Raw genomic sequence first — 22,807 nt, forward strand, 5'->3', positions numbered from 1 at the left:
TCCTATTGTTTATATCTTTGCCGTAAATGCTGGTCAACTTTGACTGCTAGTAGCTCAGGAACCACTCATCACAATTAAAAGTTTTTTATTGTAAAAGAAGCGTCATGCCTTCTTTTTCAATATGGTTTTCATAATTTAATTTAACTTAATATTTCCCGAGATATTCAACTTGTTTATAAGCCAAAAAATTGTTTATAATCTTAAAATATTTCTGAGGCCGCCTAAATAGTCCGATTTCAATTCTGTAAAGTACATTAGATAGGTACAGTTTATTTATACAAAAATCATAGTTGTTCTTATGTATTATAATTATTGTGGTTATTATAGCGACCGTAAAATTTTAATTAACAATTCAATTGTTGCTAAACTGTTCATTCAATTTCCATCGGCTTTTGAAATTATAATCTATACCAAGAAAGCTTTGATGTCACTAAGTTATTTAATTATTAAGAAACAATTACTTATCTAAAATTTTAGTTGAAAATTAAAGATTTTGTTGGAAAAACCCGCATTTTCCGGGAAAAATTTTCGTCCATGTAAATGGGGATAACCCGTCTCTATGCAGAATTTAATTACGGTGAATTTTTATTTGGGTGTTTTTGGTATAAAGTTAAAGTCTTGGGAGTTATAGAACAAAAATTGAAAAAAAAACACGATTTTCGGGTGCCATTTTGTTTATAAAAAAATAGCAGACTATCTGCGGACTTTGCATACCTATGTTATTAATACAGAGAGAGTCTGCAATTTGGAATAAATTCAATATCTCAAATACTAATTGTTTTTGAAAAATGCTCAGACCCGTCGATTAGTATTTCAAATTGTCCTTTTTGACATATAATAATAATGTATACAGGGTGTCCCAATTTAGAGATATGACGTCATCGTTGATTTTCTTAAATGGCAACACAGTCATTTTGATAGCTATTTTGATAGAGTGTGTAAAAATATACACAACTGCAAAATATCAAATTTTTATTCTCTACCATTTACAAGATAATAGAAAATAACAAAGTTATATCTGTAATTTGGAATAAATTCAATAATTAAAATACTAACTGTTTTTTTGAAAAATGCTCAGACTCGTCGATTAGTATTTCAAATTGTCATTTTTGACATATAATAATAATGTATACAGGGTGTCTCAATTTAGAGATATGACGTCATCGTTGATTTTATTAAATAGCAACACTATAATTTTGATAGCTATTTTGATAGCGGGTGTAAAGTTATACACATCTGCAAAATTTCAAATTTTTATTCCCTACCATTTACAAGATAATAAAAAATAACAAAGTTATGAAAAACAAGAAGTAATCAAATAATAATTGAATTTAATTATTTCAATTAAGTAAATGCTCATAACGTTGCCCATTGAAAATTTGACAATAATTGAGGGCAACATTATGAGTATTTGCTTAATTTATTGAAATAATTAAATTCAATTATTATTTGATTACTTGTTTTTCATAACTTGGTTATTTTTTATTATCTTCTAAATGGTAGGGAACAAAAATTTGAAATTTTGCAGTTGTTTATAACTTTACACACCCTATCAAAATAGCTATCAAAATGACAGTGTTGCCATTTAAGAAAATCAACGATGACGTCATATCTCTAAATTGGGACACCCTGTATACATAATTATTGTATGTCAAAAAGGACAATTTGAAATACTAATCGACGGGTCTGAGCATTTTTCAAAAAAACAATTAGTATTTGAGATATTGAATTTATTCCAAATTACAGACTCTGTATGTATATTCAATCACAAGATTCGAAACCAGTAATAAAATTGCTGGTAAATAACTTTTCCTTGTATTTTGCTAATTACACCGAGTATTATTTTTTGCCTAATTACCCCTTTTAAAGTTTGTCGCACTTATTTACTAACACCCTGTATAAATTAAATTATTCGGTAAAAATGGCATTAAATTAAAAATAATTTAACCTTTAACTGATTTATTTATTATACTAATTCGTTACTATATAACTTCCTTAATAGCGTTCCAGTTTCTTTTTACATTAATTTGATAAGCCCCCGAACAACACAGTTTCAGCAACTTTCCACCCGAAAAAATCCCAACAAAGCACATATCAACTTAATGGTCTCCGGAAGATAACTTCTTTCTTTGTAACAATACTTTCACGGTATGTCTGCCAGACGAGAAGTCCATTTCCGTCAATTAGAGATCCAGAGTACAGGTAGAAATAAAATTTCACAACAATTACAGCTGCCGTCCACCATCTTGAAAAGAAAAACATCGTAGTTTATTGTACGTCGTTTTAGGTCTAATTGGGTATGAGAAAAAGTAGCTATATAAAATATTGGATAATTGGCCAAGTTGTTTAAGAACGAAAAAATGTTTATACCAAAATGAAATCTTACCCATCTTGGAAGATTTATTTGCTAAATAAAAACGGGATACGCGAAAGTTATGTTGGAGTATTGTAGAAAATACAAGTTTACTTAAAACTATGTTTTATATGATTCGACAGGAAGATAAATACAAATATATAATTGTTAACCCTTCTACTTTAAGGTTTTAGGTGTAAAGTCTTTTTTATGCTTAGTACACAAATTTACTCCAAATCTTCTTGTTTCTTGCCATGTTGTTCGCTTGCTCTTTAGTGACTCACCTCTTGTCTAGGATGGCGGCAATTTCATCGTCACAGGTCTTCATGGGCCTGCCTCCCGATTTTTTTAAATTTCTTCTCGCTTACCAAACTTGTTTCCTTGGTATTCCTTTATCTATCCTACCTACGTGGCCGTACCCTCTCAGCTGGGCTTCTTCGACTTTCTTCTCTATTGGTGGGACTTAAAACATTTTCTTATTTCCTCATTCAGCAATTAGTCCATAATGAGCATACCTAATACTTTCTTAGATACTTTTTTCAATGCTATGCAGTTTCTTCTTTAATCTGGTGGTGAGCATACAGCTTTCAAGATAAGATAGGTACGAGAATTGTGATCCAGATAGTTATCTCGGCCTTTTGAGATACTTCTTTTTTCGATAGGAATGTTTTCTTAATAAAAAAAAAACATGAAATCCTTTATAAAAGGTATATTTGTTAAAATCCCTATACAGCGCTACATCATATAAGGATTTTAACAAATATACCTTTTATAAAGGATTTCATGGTTTTTTGCAATAAATGGTATACAGCCAACTACAGGAAATTTTTTCCTCGTAGAGTTTTCTTAATTGCATATACTCTGGGCTAATTAGCAAAATACAAGGAATAGCTATTTATATAACAAGGGAGGAAAGTGCTACTATTCCTCCCGAGAATGAAGTTTACTGCACGACGCGTAGCGGAGGGCAGTAATCATTCGAGGGAGGAAAAGGCACTTTACTCCCATGTTATACATATGGTTTTTCCACCTTCCTCAAATAACAAGTCATTTTTTCATTTTTACTTAATTTATTTATGTAACTAACCAACAAAATTTATTGGAACTAAAACTAACAAGTAGGTACAATATAATTGTCAACTGTCAAATATGTCAAATTATTAATGTAAACATTGTTAAATCCCGACGCTCAAAAAGATGTGACTTTTTTCTGAACATTATATGGACCATATAGAACAATTTGGTGTTGGAGGATAACTTTCACTTTGGATGTCTAGGTTATGTCATTTTTTGAATCAATTTTATCACACTACTAGACCAATATTGAACAGGATGTAGTCTAGTACTCCTCCTTGTTGTAAGCCATAATTGACTCTAAACTCGTCGAATGCAATACTGTATGTTCTTACTCTATTTATTGTGATTTTGTGTAGGCTCATAATAGCTTTCCTGGGGTTTGTATCTACTTCTTTGTTCATTAGGCTGTCGATTTCTATTCGCGGTATTTTGTCAAATGCTTTTTCTATATCTATAAAAGCATGATGCAGTTTAGTACTTGTATTTCGTGTATTTTGTATTAGCTCCTTGAGAAATATTGTGTACGCCACTCGTTTTTATGGCGTTTAGCGGTTTTTATTATAGCCCAGTCGGGATAGCATTTAACGTTGCATACCGAGCTGACCCAAATTTTAATTTTCTAATCTTTAGGGTGGTCAATAGTAGTGTATATTTAAAATCGTGACTGAACTCCGCCGTTACGTTAGCCGTAATCTTAAGTTTAAACGAGAAACGTTTTTGGCAATACCTCGCCATTTTCAGCTTTTCGACAAAAAGTGTCAGAATTGAAATTAGGAAAAAACGGTTTTTTTAATTTTTTAAAGACTAAAACGACTTTTTTTTTAATGTGATCGATATTTTCCGGGTTATGGGGGAAAATAATAACAACTAGATCATATTATTGAAGTATCTCGTTTATTATTAGGTTAATATCGTGTCTTAGGTTTTATGCTATGCAAAGCATTTTATAAAGAAAACTTTTTTTTTTCATGAATAATAAAAAAGTTTCTCATATGGTTCCAACTTAGTGGGTCCTATTTTCCATGTGTATATGCCACATTTTGAAAAAGCATATCTTGTTGTTTAAAAATAGTCCTAAAATTGTTTACAATACACCATTTTTAAGTGAATAAAATAAGCTGTCTCTTGTATTCAACAATGTATATACTTAGATATCGAAGAAAAAAAATTATAATGAAAAATTTAAAAATAATCGTAAAACATATCAAAAATCGTTAAAAGTATAAAACTTTGAAAAACCATATCTTGTTTAAAAATAGTCATTCAACTTTCTATAATAGAATATTTTAAAGGCGATTGACTTCTCTTCCTATAAAATGTACAGTGGAACCCCGATAAGTCGGTTCCCGATAACCCGGACCGATTTTCATCAGATAAACATTTTAAAAATAAGAATGTATGTAATATAATATTTGGGATATAATGGGTATTTGTGTAATTTGAACTACACGATAGCAAAAAATGACTCATGGCACAGGGCGGCAGAGCGACGTCTCGGATTATCGGAAACAACAGGCACCTGTTATTCCTTTATTTATTTCAAATTATCTTAGCATTGTTAAAAAAAGACTAAAAGACTATTTAAAATATTATTTTTTAAACAACGCTCTTAGTCTCCACTGTTCTTAAATAACATAACATAATTCCGATTGTGGCCGTATTATGTGTATACTAAATTTACAATCAAGATGCAGTAGAAATAAACAAACCAAGACACGTTAAATGCTACTAGAAGCACTCCTGAATCTTAATTTAAAATGTATAAACTTTGGAAATCATGATTTGGGATTTACAATGTATATACATTGTAAACTATGATTCGGGAGTGCTCCTAGTAGCATTTAACGTGTCTTGATTTGTTTATTTCTACTGCATCTTGATTGTAAATTTAGTATAGTATGTATTTCAATTATAACGGAGTTTATCTGTAAGAATACCGTATTTTATTAATTTTTACCATATTCTCCGGCTAACCCGGATTTTCGAAAACCCGGATCGGCCTTAGTCCCGAATAATCCGGATTATCGAGGTTCCACTTTATTATTGAATATACCTGAAACTGCGTAGAAAAAAGTTAGGTAGTTAGCCATAACAATGTAGGCTAGTTTCAACTACCAATAGAATGTTTCATTGATCATGGTTTTTTGAATGGACCAAAAACGTTCTGAATGCAAAATTGTACATAATTAGATGAATTGTAAATTTTTTAAATAAATTCTACTATCATACATTAGAAGTTTTTTGCTCGATTGTAAGTTTGCTTATACTATGGTATACAGCTAAATATTGCGATTTTTCCTTTTAATCTTTTGTTTAATACTGTCCTGGAAGATAATGGACAGAGTTTAAAAATTTTAATTTATTGACAAATACTTGTGAAAAGTTGGGAATAAAAATCAATGTTAACAAGATACAATCTGTTGATATGATACATAACTGCTGTTTACGCCCCAATTTATATTTCAACCATGTTACAACGTATGAACGGATTTTGAAACACTGAATTTGTAAAGTCGTCAAGATGTTATCGATCTAACACCATAGCAATTATTAATCATATCGTTTGACTAAACAGGAACATAATCAAATTTCATAGAAAGACACACGTAGCAGAGAAAACTTCCTTAACTAATGGAGCAACCTAATAACGCCAAACAAGTTGATGAACAGCGCTATAAGTAAGTTAATGAGTTGGTTGCACACTTTGAGACTCAAATTTGTAAAGTTTAGGCATATGTTTTCGTTGTGATTAATGTGATTAGGACAACGGCAGATATTTCGGATATTCCTCAAATCTAAAGAGTTTTTGTGTCAGTAATTTGATCTATTAAAAAAAAGGAAAGTTTATCACTGAGACTAATCAAGTTCATGTATAAGACTAAGGGCCGGTTGTTCGAACGCTAATCAACAATGATCACTATCAAATATTTAATTACTGTCACCAACTGTCAATGTCAACTTTGGTTGGGTTGCTGAAAACATAATTGATTATAATTATGAGATTAGTTAATCAATTAACATAACAATTATTAACATAATTGATTAACTAATTTCATAATTGTAATCAATAATTATGTTTTCGGCAACCCAACCAAAGTTGACATTGACAGTTGTGACAGTAATTAAGTATTTGATAGTGATCAATGCTGATTAGCGTTCGAACAACCGGCCCTATGTGTAACACGTTTGAATCCGAATTCAATTAACATGCAAGGATTTTATTGAAATAAGAAGCGGGCAGGGAACCTTCATATTAAAATACAAGAATAAAAATCCACAAAACGCCGTAAAAATAAGTGGCGCACACAATATTCCAGCTACCAAAGAGCTGATATGAATATCTGAAAGTAGTATCTGATGCATCCAAGGTCAAATAATATGATAACTGAAACATTATTAGTCCAGTCGGGTTAGACGAATAACAGGCCTAACCTTGCATTAGGACCTGCCCCAAATTTTATTTTTTTAATCTTTAGGGGGTCGATAGTACTGTAAATTTAAAATCTCGACTGAATTCCGCCATTGTGTTAGCCGCCATCTTGATTTTAAACGAGAACCGTTTTGCTCAATATCTCCGCCATTTTGAACTTTTCGACAAAAAGTATAACAACCAAAATTGTTGAAAATGTAATTTTCTATCATTTCTATTTTTACAATTTTTTCGTGCTATCGATATTTTCCGAGTTATAACGGAAAATAATGACAGTTATATATAAATAGAGCTGAATTATCTCGTTTATTGTTAGTTTTACGACAAAAATGTTCCTATACAAAAATAGAGAGAATTTAATTCTACACAATTTTAGTTTCTTTTATTTTTTGATAAAGTTAATATTTAAGGTAGTATGTATGCGATAATGGCGCGAGCGTAAGACCTGATTGATTTTGTAGCAATTGTTTTTGCTCAATATCTACGCCATTTCCAACTTAAATTGTTCCAAATATGATTTCCTACAATTTCTTTTTAACAATTTTTTCATGCGGTTGATATTTTCCGAGTTAAGTGAGAAAATAGTAAAAAGTGGTGGGGGGAGCATAATTACTGAATTGAATCTTTTTTCCGAGCTGCCCCAAATTTTATAATGCAGTCCATTAAAAGAGATCAATAGTAGTGTAAATTTAAAATCTCGACTGAATTCCGCGCTTGCATTAGCCGCCATATTGATTTAAAAGGAGAACCGTTGTTGCTTAATATGTCCGCCATTTTCAACTTTTCGACAAAAAGGGTAGGAACTAAAATTGTTGTAAACGCAATTTCCTACAATTTGTTTAACACAATTTTTTTATCCGATCAATATTCTCCGAGTTAAGGAGGAAAATAGTGGAAGCGGAGGGGAAGCATAATTATTGAATTGTCTCATTTATTATTACAACATAATTGTACATAAACAAAAATAAACAGAATTATATTTTATACAATTTTTGAAACTTCCAATGAAACACCAACCAAACTAAGTACATAAAAGACATAAATAATAACTTATATGCATTAAGTTCAGTTAATTTTATTAACTAGCGGGTTTTATTGGTTGAATATGTCTGTCGATAATTAAATTTCATGTCAGCTAACATGTTTTAATATTTCAACATTTTTTTTTAAATTTTGGACCCCGTTGGGGGAATTTGCTCATCCCCCCCTCTTAGACCCGCCACTGGTTCTCTCGAAAAATTGTAGTAAATCTTAATTTCAACAATTTCAGTCCTTACACTTTTTGTCGAAAAGTTGAAAATGGGGAAGATATTGAACAAAAACAATTGCTGTAAAATCAATCATATTTATGAGGAATATAACTTAAGAATTCAAGGTTTCCCCGATATGAGGATAGGAGGTATATATTGCTAGACGCGTCTAGAGTCCTCCTACAACCGCTCAGGTATTGACGTAATTCGTAGGTTGAAATTTTGATTAATTGTAGACAAACCAAAATTTTCAGTTCTTTTATAATTTTATACTTTCATACTTATCGACTAGCCACTTATGATGCAATATTCAACAGCTTTTAAATTAATTAATTCAGTTTTATTTTGAATTTTAAATCATTTTAAATGCAAATAATGTAATGACATTTAACTACCGTTTTAAAGTAACTTTTTCAAAAGACTAAGTTTTCACTCTAATGGCATATAGCATATCCCACCAGAATGAAAACAATGGGAACCTTCTCTGGTTACACCTCCGAGGCTTCTACAATTTGCAAGCCATACGGCTGCTGAGACTAAGGAAGATGAGGGAACTCCACAATTTACAATTCACGTCCCATCTGCTCAGCGCGGTAAAGTTCCAACGAGACCGGTTCCCTTCATACTCCACACAGAGTAAATGTAAATAAAAAATGAATAACCATTTTCAATTTCGTTGCAAAACGAAAATACAGCCGAACCATTTTCCAGTCCAATCAGAGAGTGCTGCAAGCACCCCTACCGGTTTCGAAACTTATTAGTCTTTCATCAGGAGGCACATATGCTGCTCTCCCTGATCCAACCAAAACAAACCCCAGCGTGCAGTCCCGAATTGCAACGAACGAAATGGCATAGATGCCCTAGCGGCAACTGCTAGCAAAAGACTAAGTTTTCACTCTAATGGCATATAGCATATCCCACCAGAATGAAAACAATGGGAACCTTCTCTGGTTACACCTCCGAGGCTTCTACAATTTGCAAGCCATACGGATGCTGAGACTAAGGAAGATGAGGGAACTCCACAATTTACAATTCACGTCCCATCTGCTCAGCGCGGTAAATTGTGGAGTTCCCTCATCTTCCTTAGTCTCAGCATCCGTATGGCTTGCAAATTGTAGAAGCCTCGGAGGTGTAACCAGAGAAGGTTCCCATTGTTTTCATTCTGGTGGGATATGCTATATGCCATTAGAGTGAAAACTTAGTCTTTTGATAGCAGTTGCCGCTAGGGCATCTATGCCATTTCGTTCGTTGCAATTCGGGATTGCACGCTGGGGTTTGTTTTGGTTGGATCAGGGAGAGCAGCATATGTGCCTCCTGATGAAAGACTAATAAGTTTCGAAACCGGTAGGGGTGCTTGCAGCACTCTCTGATTGGACTGGAATATGGTTCGGCTGTATTTTCGTTTTGCAACGAAATTGAAAATGGTTATTCATTTTTTATTTACATTTACTCTGTGTGGAGTATGAAGGGAACCGGTCTCGTTGGAACTTTACCGCGCTGAGCAGATGGGACGTGAATTGTAAATTGTGGAGTTCCCTCATCTTCCTTAGTCTCAGCATCCGTATGGCTTGCAAATTGTAGAAGCCTCGGAGGTGTAACCAGAGAAGGTTCCCATTGTTTTCATTCTGGTGGGATATGCTATATGCCATTAGAGTGAAAACTTAGTCTTTTTGCTAGCAGTTGCCGCTAGGGCATCTATGCCATTTCGTTCGTTGCAATTCGGGACTGCACGCTGGGGTTTGTTTTGGTTGGATCAGGGAGAGCAGCATATGTGCCTCCTGATGAAAGACTAATAAGTTTCGAAACCGGTAGGGGTGCTTGCAGCACTCTCTGATTGGACTGGAATATGGTTCGGCTGTATTTTCGTTTTGCAACGAAATTGAAAATGGTTATTCATTTTTTAACTTTTTCAACTTTATATAGTTCAATGGTAGAGTATTCAATTGCAGATCGAGAGGTTCCCGGTTCAAACCCTGGTGTTCGGTATATTTTAATTTTTTTTTAGTTTACTTTAGTTACACAGCATATGGATATTTCATATTTTGTTAAATTAATATAATATAATATAATATAATAATACATTGCGCTTTAGTTTTCGAATGGATTTCGGTCTATATCAGTACAGAAATCAGTCATAAGCATAAGTGTTGTGAAATGGGTTTCAGTCAACTTATAAGTTCTTATTTACGCGCGGGGGGCGAAAAATTTTCCCATTTTTCTCTGAATTCAGCATTCTGTCACTTAGCCGGTTTTTGGCCGGTTATTACTTTAAAAAGAAAAAACAGTTGTAACCGGGACAAAAAAACCACCGGATAACCCGATTATTACACAGGAAAAAAACCGGTTTTAGGTTATAACCGGTAGGCTTTTCCCATCCCTAGTCGACATAGAGTTTACCTCCGAGGTCCAGAATTGTTAACAAACTAAATTATAGATCCAATAATTTTTATCCATTAATCTGATCGGTGCCGATCGACTTTATATCGTATCTTAGACTATAAGAGCCTGCGCAAACTGCAGACTTTTTAGTCGGCCGATAGTTTAGTCGGCTTCTTAATCAGTACAGAGAGGTATGTATCGGTGAATCGGTGTAATGTACGCATCTGCATACCTCTCTGTACTGATTAGGAAGCCGACTAAACTATCGGCCGACTAGAAAGTCTGCAGTTTGCGCAGGCTCTTAATCTAATCTGGCTCTTAGTTTGCGCAGGCTCTGATTGGGTGTTGAAATGATCTGTCAATAATTGTTCAATATGGAGGTTATCGGTAAACAAAAATGTTGTATAATATATTAGTTTTTATTGTTGTGAGGACAGAAATAAAATCAAATTTATAATTATAGTGACTTTTTAAATAGTTTTGAAAAGCCACAGGTACGTAATTCTAAATGTTTCAGTTGTATTCCAATAAAAAATTATCTTCATACCTATTTGGAAAATGTAAAAAAAATAATATACTTACCTAGTACTTGCTGTGCTATAGCCCTAGTAGGCAATGCTTCAATTTATATAATCTGATTACGAACAAACTTTCTACAAATTTTCATCTAATGTATCGTTTTCTTACTCTATATATTGTTGTATTTTATTTCGACAAATATCAAACTAATAAAAATTCATATAAACAAAATGTCAAAAAGTTGTTCAGTTTGTGTATATTCCCACATGACGTATACGCGAAGGTGGTGCAGTTTGAAATCGCTTCGACTCTCGTACGGCGAGATACACGGGAAGTAGGTTCAACCCCAATGCAAGTTATATCCTTTTTTTATTTTTTTTATAGATTATATGATTGTAAGTATATTATTATATAATTTTTTTCAGAAAATACGTACTTAATTAAAATTTTTGGCAACAATTATTGTTCAGAAATCATTTGTGGCATTTTTCAATGTGTTTGTGTGTGTTTTATTCTTTTATTTTTTTAATTTTTGGTATTGTTTTAAAAAAATTTTTGGAAAGTAGTAGAGAAACTGTTTAAAGTATATTGATTTCGTTGAAATCATATAATAGAAGTATAACTCCTTACGTGCGTACAAAGTACACACATTCTTTTTTTATTTATAGAATATTTGAATTAGAATAATTATAAAAATGAGTAAAGGACCATTTTGATGTAAAAGATCTAATTGTTTGAACTATGTCAGAATGCTTAAAAGTATTAATTATGCATAAACCAAAATAGAAAAAAAATATATTTCTATTGCAATTACTTAACACCTTCATTAAACTATAAAATACCAATATACGTCTCTTGCAAAACCAGTTTATGATAGACCGAGTTAATTTTTTAAATATAACGAAGTTAATAGCTGTTTGTATAACAAGGGAGCAAAGTGCTACTTTTCCTCGCGAGAATGAAGTTTACTGCCCGACGCGTAGCGGAGGGCACTAATCATTCAAGGGAGGAAAAGGCACTTACTAAATCAAAATAACAATTTACAGTGTTTTTTACCATTCTATAAACAAACGTGAAAATGTATATATACTTACGTATTTGAAAATATAATAATGTGTAGGGCGTCAATAAGTTATTTCATCAATGACATACCGTGACGTCACTTTACTTTTATTTCCTAGGAAGTAAAAGTACTTTGTCTCCCTAGAGAGGAAAAGTACGACTTTGCTCCCTACAATTAGGTCAGGAAATGTATACTTTCGGTAGAGATGGGAGGAAATAATGGTTTTTATTGTTGTTTCTGTGGTTGTTTTGCTAAAAATCTCTTTGATCAATTATTTGTATACAGGGTGGGGCATAAGTGAGAGGAACTTTAATTACTATTTTGTATTAAGATACGAAAAAATGTTATTTAATTAGAAATTTTTTCAAATATACAAGGCCAACTGTATTGGCAAGTTGACACAAACTTATGTTTTTTAAATGGAACACTGTATATTTTTACATTTTTCTATCTTCCTCGATGTCTTTTGTTCATAAAATATAGAGTTTTTTTAAATATACTAGGTAGTTGAAAAGATAGCTATGTTTTTTATTGTTAATTTCGTAGCAATATTCACACCCTGTAGAATTGTAGCGATTTAACACCAAAATTTTTATATGTGTTTAAACGATTTAAAATCTAATCTACTATATTGTTAAGCATTATTATTATAGCAAAATTTTTCTACTACTACTGCTTTAACTGAGTTATATGGACTTACACACTGAACATCTGAACTGAACACAGTGTTTCGCATTAACCTGAGGGGAAAGTATGGACTTCATTTCATCTTCTCCTTGTTTCTTTTGTGTAGCCAATACTGCTTGTTTTTCTCTAACGATGCCTTTTATTCTGCCCCTAAATTGTCATTCCATCTTTTCTTTGGGCGTCCTAAACTCCTTTTTTCCCAATGGTGACTTGTCCCTCGCTGTTCTCACTATTCTTGATTCAGCCATCCTGTTTATTTGTTGATTTCACTCTTCTTTTGTGTTCTTTACCAAAGTATTTATATTGTCTACCCCACATATCGGTCTGATTTCCTCCCTTATTACCCTGTCCGGTAGTCCTTTTCCAGCAATCCTGCTTAATATCTTTATTTCGTTGGTCTCCATATGTCTCTGTGTTTTGTCTCATTAGTCAGAAAATTAAATAAAACCATTTTATTTATTTGTTCAAAAGTAGTATGGTATAACTCGACCCAAACCCAGACATCCAAAATGAAAGTTATCCTCCAACACCAAATTGTTTTATATGGTCCATATAATGTTCAGGAAAAATTCACACCATTTTAAGCGTTGGGTTTGGGGGGCGAAGGGGGAGAAATCAGTAAATTCGTAGTTTTTTACGTTTTTCGTCAATATTTCTAAAACTATGCGGTATAGCATAAACAACCTTCTATACAAAAATATTCTACATTATATTTTAAATAAAAATGGCTCTATGCATATAGGTCTGGATCCCGCGTATGAAAAAAAGTTGATTAATAGCAAGCTGAAAATTTGTTAATAGCTTAAGGATGCCTAGTCGGACAAACTTTGATATATGGGAACACTGGAACAGGGTAAGTTTTAATTGTGGAACATGTTAAAAATTTGGAACGGTCAGACCACGAAAACGGTACATTTATTTTCTCCGACAGAACAGACTTAAACTCTCCGAACAGAGATTAAACTCTCATGCAAAAATCAGACTGCTATTTATCACCAAATGGGCGTTTTAATGAGTGGAACATGTAGAATATGTTAAATGACAGGAATTATGACAGGTGATAAATAGCAGTCTAATTTTTGCATGAGAGTTTAATCTCTGTTCGGAGAGTTTAAGTCTATTCTGTCGGACAAAACAGATTTGCCGTTTTTGTGGTCTGACCGTTCCAAATTATTAACCTGTTCCACAATTAAAACTGCCCCTGTTCCAGTGTTCCCATATATCAAAGTTTATCCGACTAGACACCCTTAAGCTATTAACAAATTTTCAGCTTGCTATTAATCAACTTTTTTTTCATACGCGGGATCCAGACTTAATAATCCTTCTTAGATGAACGGTTTCAAAGTTACGGAGGTAGTATAGTATAATTGGTCCAAAAAAAGGCCTAACCTAAACATCCAAAGTAAAAGTTTTCCTCCAACACCAAATTGTTTTATATAGTCCACATATTGTTCAGTAAAAAGTTACACCATTTTGAGCGTCCGGTTTGAGGGGGAGATGGGGGAGAAGTCGGTAAATTAGTAGTTTTTTTACGTTTTTCGTCAATATTTCTAAAACTATGCTTTGGCGTAAACAATTTTCCATAAAAAAATGCTCTACATAAAATTTAAAACAAAAAAGGTCCTATATATAATTGTTATAAAATCAATGGTGCCAGAGTTACGGAGGCTGAAAAGTGGAGGTTTTCGATACTTTTTATATTTTTTGGATAATTTCTTACTGATTTTCTTTAACAGGATTGGGTTTTATAAATTAAATTTGCTACTTCAGTGGCCGATGGTATGTTAGTGATAAGCCCTCGAAGAAACGTCAACCTCACCACCGAAAATCATCATCAATTGCCGAAAAAATATAAAAAGTATCGAAAACCTCCACTTTCACCCTCCGTAACTCTGGAACCGTTGATTTTATAACAATTATGTATAGGACCTTTTTTGTTTTAAATTTTATGTAGAACATTTTTGTATAGAATATTGTTTACGCTAAAGCATAGTTTTAGAAATATTGACGAAAAACATGAAAAACTACTAATTTACCGATTTCTCCCCCATATACCCCCAAACCGGTCGCTTAAAATGGTGTAACTTTTTACTGGACCATATGTGGACCATATAGAACAATTTGATGTTGGAGGAAAACTTTTATTTTTGATGTCTGGGTTAGGCCTTTTTTGGACTAATTATACTATACTACCTCTGTACCTTTGGAACCGTTCATTTTAGAAGGATTATGCATTGGACCGGTTTTTATTTCAAATTTAATGTATAGAAGGTTGTTCATGCTAAACCGCATAGTTTTAGAAATATTGACAAAAAACGCAAAAAACTACGAATTTACCGATTTCTCCCCCCCCCAAACCCGACGCTCAAAAATCAAAAATCGTGTGACTTTTTTCTGAACATTATGTGGACCATATAGAACAATTTGGTGTTGGAGGAGAATTTTCACTTTGAATGTCTGGGTTATCCCATCTTTTGGATCAATCTTATCAGACTAAAGGAACATTTTTGTAAATTGGAGTAGTTGTTTTGAGAAAGTGAATAATTTTTGAATTATTAGCAGGAAACTGTTAAAAAACATTGATTTTATCTATATAAAACTAATACTTTTTATAGCTAATAAATGGGAAGCTGATAACTTTATCAAAAAAATGTATAGAACATTTTTTGCTAATAATTAATTTTTTTACCAATTTTTGTGGTAAAAATATAATAACAAATTTCCACCCCCGAGATGGGGAGACAGCTATCCCCATGGTAAAAGCTCCTGTCGGTCTCTTATAGATTTTGATCCATGGACTATCCACTACTTATTCTCAATTACTTATTATTAGAATTTTTTGATATATTATGTGTTTGGTTTGTTTCTATTTATACTTTGTATTTTATTTTATATTTTTTAGATATAGATATTGCTGCTTATTTCTTAACATAATTGGGAGCCAAACCTGTATTTTTGAGAATTTTTTATGAAAACAAATTAGCAAAGCATTTTTAAAAATTCATTCGCTACTAAAGATGAATAGAAAATTCTACATAACAAATGAAAATTTGTTAATAGCTTAAGGGTCTCTAGTCGGATAAACTTTGATATACGGGAACACTGGAACAGGGGCAGTTTTAATTGTGGAACAGTTTAAAAATTTGGAACGGTCACACCACGAAAACGGCACATTTATTTTGTCCGACAGAACAGACTTAAACTCTCCGAACAGAGATTAAACTCCCATGCAAAAATCAAACTGCTATTTATCGCCTGTCATTTGACATATTCTACATGTTCCACTCATTAAAACGCCCATTTGGTAATAAAAAGCAGCCTGATTTTTGCATGAGAGTTTAATCTATGTTCGATGAGTTTAAGTCTGTTCTGTCGGACAAAATACATGTGCCGTTTTCGTGGTCTCACCGTTCCAAATTTTTAACCTGTTCCACAATTAAAACTTCCCCTGTTCCAGTGTTCCCATATATCAAAGTTTTTCCGACTAGACACCCTTAAGCTAATAAAAAATTTTCAGCTTGCTATTAATCAACTTTTTATTCATACGCGGGATCCAGACCTATAAGTTAATTAAGATAATTATAAAAATCAATAAACACCATTTGAGATTTGAAAAGATCTAATTTTATAAGCTGTGTGGGAATGCCTAATAGTATATTAACGGTGCATAAACCAAATGTTAATATAGAGAAAAATTTTCTCATATTTCTAGTAAAATCACCTAACACCTTCATTATTATATAAAATACTAACAATACGTCTATTGCAAAACCAAGTTATAATAGACCAAGTTAGTTTTTTAAATATGACGAAGTTAATAATGGTTTTTATTGCTGTTTTTGGGGCTGTCTTGGTAAGAATCTCTAATCAATTTTTTTATAATCTCTATTTTCTGATTAACTATTTTGATTGGGAAAAAGCCACAATTAAATTGAAAAAATAATTTTAAAATATTAAATTATGTTTTCGATTTAATTGTGGCTTATTTCCCAATCAAAATAGTGAGTTATTAAAAGGGCACAAAGAAATAGCTTTAGAACAACTCTACTTTCTGACAAAACATAGTCCATGTAAAAAAATTTCTTAGAAAAAAAATGTAGCTCATAAAGGAATGAAAAAACAAGCGGTTTAGAGGTGTCTCTAATTCTATCGAGCGAGTAAAAGCAAAGTTGTAGATCATCAAAAATTATAACTTATTCGTCAAAATCCAAATCGAATATTTCAACGTGATATAACCAACAAATAAAGTCATAAAAACTTTTTTAAAAGTTTAAAAAGCTTTATTTTTATATCTTATAAGAATTTCTAGCATCAAACATAATGATGTTACGCTCAAATTAACGTAGGTCCCTTTTTTTGGTAAAAAAAATTCTGAAAATCTCACCCTATTTAGCACCCAAAATGAAAGTAATCGTTGCCGCTTTACCATTTACTTTATGTATGTGTTGATTTTATGGTCTGTAATTTGGACCGTTTCGGATTGCTTATTTTTGAATAAATTTGGTTTTATAGTAAAAGATATTTTTTTCATTTTGAAAAAATGCCCTTTTTTTCAAAATAACTTAAAAAGGATTAGATAAACGAAAAATCTCAACGATTAAAATAGGTTCTGCTTTAGTGTAAGTTTTTGATTTGATGCAATCCATAAATAACGAGATCCGGCAATTAATATTATGGATTTTAATTAATTGTTTTTGAAGTTATACTTCTTTAGGCACGAGGGTGAATTTTTACATTCCCTGGCGCATGCGCACGCCTACAGTATGGTATTAGTCGCTACATCTTTTAAGTTATGTAGCGCAAATAAGGTGTGCGTGAAAAGAATATATATTATTAGTGTTTTTAGTGCATATATTTATTATAATTTTTATGTCAGTGGATTTGTCTTCCTTCTAATAAGTAGGTATTATTGAAAATGTTTATTTTCAATTAATGTATCTGTCACCGTGATTGTAATTATGTCCTAGAAATGATCGACTGAATACAAAAGCGGCGGTAGCTGATCGGTAGAGCATTCGCCTAGGGATCGAGAGGTCCCCTGTTCGAATCCGGACAAAGTTTTTTTTAATTTTTGGTATTGTTTTTGTTCTTTCTAAAATTAGTTTTATATTTAACTACAATACAGAAAAACTGTTAAAGTAGATAGGTATATTGATTTCGTTAAAATAATAATATGAAGTTAGATTATATTATAATAGAAGTATAACTTCTTACGTGCGTAGAAAGTACATACACATTCTCTTTTTATTTATAGAATATTTTAATTAAAATAATTATAAAAAATAATAAAGGACCATTTTAGATGTAAAAGATATAATTATTGTTTGAACTATGTGGGAATGCGTAAAAGTATTAACGACGCATAAACCAAAATAGAAAAAAATATATTTGTATTGCAAATACCTAACACCTTCATTAAACTATAAAATACCAATAGTACGTCTATTGCAAACCCAGTTTAATAAATAATTTGGTTTTATTTTGTTTTTCTGTAAGAAAAAATTTGGTTAAGTGATGACTGTTCAAAGTTTGCATAGACTCGTGATTAGTGACTCGTTCAAGAGCTTTCAACTAGATCTCTTTCAAAAATACGCACTTTGAAACGGTGACACCTACAGGTCATATAAAAAATACGAAATAATTGACTAAGACAAAAAAACTCTATAGAACAAAAGTTGCTTAGAAGTAGTCAGTTTATCTTTTTCCGAACTTTTTTGAGCTGCTCAGAGCAACAGTGGCCTAATCCACAAATTGAGCATTTTTAGATTAATACAGGGTGTTTCAAAAAGGTATGTCATAAATTAAATCACGCATTCCGGGGCAAAAATAAATTGATTGAATCCAACTTACCTTAGTACAAAAGTGTACACAAAAAAAGTTACAGCCCTTTGAAGTTACAAAATGAAAATCGATTTTTTTTCGTATATCGAAATCTCTTAGAGATTTTTCATTGAAAATGGGCATGTGGCATTCTTATGGCAGCAACATCTTAAAAAAAATTAAAGTGAAATTTGTGCATACCATAAAAAACTTTATGGGGGTTTTGCTCTATTAAACCCCCCAAACTTTTGTGTACGTTCCAATTAAATTATTATTGTGGCATCAATAGTTAAACACAATGTTTTTAGAACTTTTTTGCCTTTTATTACTTTTTCGATAAGCCAGTGTTTATGGAAATATTTTGAATATTTGTCGAATCCACCACATATTTGTGTATGGTTAAGTACCTCTGATATACCTGTTAATAATCTGAAAATTTATTTATAATTTACATTTTTAGGTATATTTTGAAGAAAAGCCACATTTCGATAAAAGGTGACTTATCAAAAAAAGACTAACAGGGAAAAAATATTAAAAACACTGTGCTTACATAATGATACCACAATAATAGTTTAATTGGAACGTACAAGAAACATTTGGGGGGTTTAAAGGAACAAAACCCCCATAGAGTTTTTATGTAAACATATTAAAAAAGAATCCGCATCTCGATAAAAATTGGCTTTTCGAAAAAATACCAAGAGGCAAAAAAGTTTTAAAAACGTTGTGTTTAACTAACTGTAACACAATAATGAATTAATTGGAACGTACAAAAAAGTTTGGGTGGATTTTAGGGAACAAAACCCCCATAAAATTTTTATGGGGTGGACAAATTTTATTATAATTTTGTTTTAAGATGTTCCTTCCATAAGAATCATACATGTCCATTTTCAATAAAAAATCTTAGTTTTCGATATATTGAAAAAAATCGATTTTCATTTTGTAACTTCAAAGGGCTGTAACTTTTTTTGTGTACACTTTTGTACTAAGGTAAGTTGGACTCAATCAATTTATTTTTGTCCCCGGAATGCGTGATTTAATTTATGACATACCTTTTTGAAAGACCCTGTATATCAATATAAGCGGCCACATTAAATCTTCGAATTAACAAGGGTCTACACAACCTAACTCTTTATTTGGCTAAATGGCGCTACATAATTTGTAGCGCGATTCCATAAGCATAATGGAAATACGAATACAAATATTGCGTTTATCTCAAAACCTCGTTTCTGGGGTTAGGCCACTGTTGCTCAAGCGCCTCATTTTAAACTGACAAAACCTCTAAAAGTGAATATGAATACATATTATGATAAAATGATGAAGGGTCATCATTCTGTCTATTTCTGGGCTACTATATAAATACATACACGTGTTCCGCACTAACTGGTCCACCTGTTGCCAAGTTATAAAAGTTGTATGTTAACTTGGGGAAGGATCACTATAGGAGCAATGTTACAATTTTTGGTCATATTTTAATCATAACGTTAATAAATTGTTGCAGGTTGAAACCGCAGAAAACCAGAGATACAAGCAGATAAAAACAGCGGGAGATGCTTTACGAACGTGTATGCGGAATTTGGGTGACTTACCGCTTTACGTTTATGAGCATGGAGCATATAAAAACATAAAAGAGGAAGACAAGGACCATATAGGAGAAGTGTACCTCTGTGTATATACCAAACTAGGTATAATGACAGAAGACGGTGATTTAATTGATGACAAATTACACACTTTTTTCATAAATTTACTAGGAGATGCCAAACCGGATAGAGATAGTAGAAAAGAAACCATAGAAAAAATTTTGAAGACATGTAAACCGTCCCAGTGCCTAGTCCCCAAGATTAAAGCCTTCAGTTATGAACGTTGCATACGCAATGATATATTTTATTGAATTAAAATATATTTTTTTATTTTCTAAAACAATAAAAATAGACGTAGACTACAAGATCAATCAGTATTTTTTCTTTAACCTAATTCTCCTAAAAGTATTTGAAAACTAGATTTCACCTGGTCAATCGTAGCTTGGTCACGTCTTTGATGTGGCTACAATACAATGCACAGCACTAACTAAGCCCGGCAGAACTTCATACATTACAAAATCTCATGTTTCTTGGCGACTTTCTTAATTTCATTTGGAATAGATTCGACTTTGGTCTCTACGCAAATTGTCATTCCGAGCATATCAAGGAGAACATAGAATATTCCTTAATATCGGCTCTGGAGCGTTTTAAATTCCTGTAACTGCTTTTTTGTCACAGCACCATAATTATAGGCCACAGGTCCACACCTGTTTTAATATCTGTTGGTAAATCAGTCTTTTGTTCTGTACGGAAAGTTGAGTATTTACCTATTAGCCAATATCTATGTTTGTACTTTATCTTTAACCGTTAAGTTTTCTTTTTAACATGCTCCTTCTATTTGTGTTTGACGTCCAGATTTAAACCCAGGTATTTCACTGCTTTCTTATTAGGAACAATTGTGTTGTTTAAGATAATTCGAAGATTATTGATTTTCGTATTAGTAAAGGTAATAGACCAGGGTGCATCTGTAAAAATATTAGTACATTTGGACGTTGAGAGGTGACTCAAATTTTTTTGCAGAAATTGCTTCAAAATAACTCAAATAATAATATTTGAGTTATCCTCCCTCTCAAAAAGTCCGGAACATTGTTTAAATAATCAAAATGTAAAAAAATGAAGGAAAAATTCGATACTTTTCTTCGTTTTTTGATTATAACTTTAAAAGCATTAATTTCCAAGAAAAGTTGTACTGATATAAAAGTTGTGTAATTAATTTTCCTACAATATAGAATTGGTTAATAATTTAAAAAATAGTCACCCTTGTTGAAAAATAGCAATAATTGCGAAAAAAACATACAAAAACAAGTATTCGCATTTTACGTTTTTAAACCATTTATGCTACACTTGGGACCTTCATATTTCACCCAGAAAAACTTTATGATACAGTAAAGTAATACTGTAAATTTCATTAAGATCGGTTCAATAGATTTTGCAAAATAAATTTTGCAATCCAGCTTGCGCAAAAAAAATTCATTTTTTCAAAATGTTACAGGACTAAAAATAAATCAGATAGCAAGTTGAAATTTTTTTTGCGTATAGAAGTGTACTGCACATTTCATTTACAATTTGTAAAATTAAAATCGATTAACTACCACGGCGTCAGGAATTTTTTAAATAAACATTAATTATTGGTGCTACGCGCAGAACAGCGGATAGTTTGCTCTGATTGGGCATTCCAATGACCTTTGATAACGATTGATACATTTCAATTTTTATTACATTTCGATATAAATAAATTTGTTTATTGCAAAATAAAAACACATACTCTATCTTTTGCAATAACACTTTTTTTAGCAAAAACTTTCTTTGTTCATATATTTTAACTTAGAGAATAAAAGTTTATTATTTTTAAACATATGCAATTGTTTAAATAATATTTCACACACAATAATAAAATTAGTTTGATTTTTGTGGAAATAAAATATTAAAATACAACAAAATATAGAGTAGGAAAATAATATATTAGATAAAGATTGGAAGAAATTTTGGTGGAAATCAGATTGTGTGAATCGAACACCGCTGTCCTGCGCGTAGCACCAAAAATTAATATTTATTTAAAAAATTTCCTGACGCCGTGGTAATTAATTGACTTTAGTTTTGCAAATTGGAAATGAAAGGTACAGTACACTTCTATAAGCCAAAAAAAAATTCAACTTGCTATCTGCTTTATTTTCAGTCCTGCCACATTTAAAAAAATGAATTTTTTTGCAAAAGCTGGATTGCAAAATTTATTTTGCAAAATCTATTAAACCGATCTTAACGAAATTTACAGTGTTGTTTAACAATATCATAAAGTTTTTCTGGGTAAAAGATGAAGGTCCTAAGTATAACATAAATGGTTGAAAAACGTAAAATGCTAATATATGTTTTTGTATGGTTTTTTTCGAAATTATTGCTATTTTGCAACAAGAGTGACTATTTCTTAAATTTTTAACTAATTCTATATTATAGGAAATTCAATTACGCAACTTTTATGTTATTACAACTTTTCTCAAAAATGAATAGTTTTAAAGTTATAATCAAAAAACCAATAAAAACATCGAATTTTTCCTTCATATTTTGACATTTTGATTATTTAAACAATGTTCCGGACAATTTTGAGTGGGAGGATAACTCAAATATTATTTTTGGAGTTATTTTCAAGCAATTTCT

At 31.7% G+C, this 22,807-nt stretch overlaps 2 protein-coding genes across 7 annotated transcripts in view; one reads left to right on the forward strand and one right to left on the reverse strand.

Annotated features, from left to right (window-relative positions):
* LOC126883113 (Ig-like and fibronectin type-III domain-containing protein 2) overlaps positions 1-22,807 on the reverse strand; it is a 1,605,319-nt gene that overhangs the window by 677,678 nt on the left and 904,834 nt on the right. The gene's annotated exons all lie outside the window — the stretch shown is intronic.
* Positions 16,439-20,526, forward strand: LOC114348879 (uncharacterized). Its single transcript, XM_050648405.1, has 2 exons — positions 16,439-16,611; positions 20,077-20,526. The coding sequence occupies exons 1-2, from the start codon at positions 16,564-16,566 to the stop codon at positions 20,464-20,466; spliced, it is 438 nt and encodes a 145-aa protein (XP_050504362.1). The 5' UTR covers positions 16,439-16,563; the 3' UTR covers positions 20,467-20,526.

Source organism: Diabrotica virgifera, chromosome 1 (genome assembly GCF_917563875.1).
Source record: "Diabrotica virgifera virgifera chromosome 1, PGI_DIABVI_V3a".
Taxonomy (NCBI): Eukaryota; Metazoa; Arthropoda; class Insecta; order Coleoptera; family Chrysomelidae; genus Diabrotica; species Diabrotica virgifera.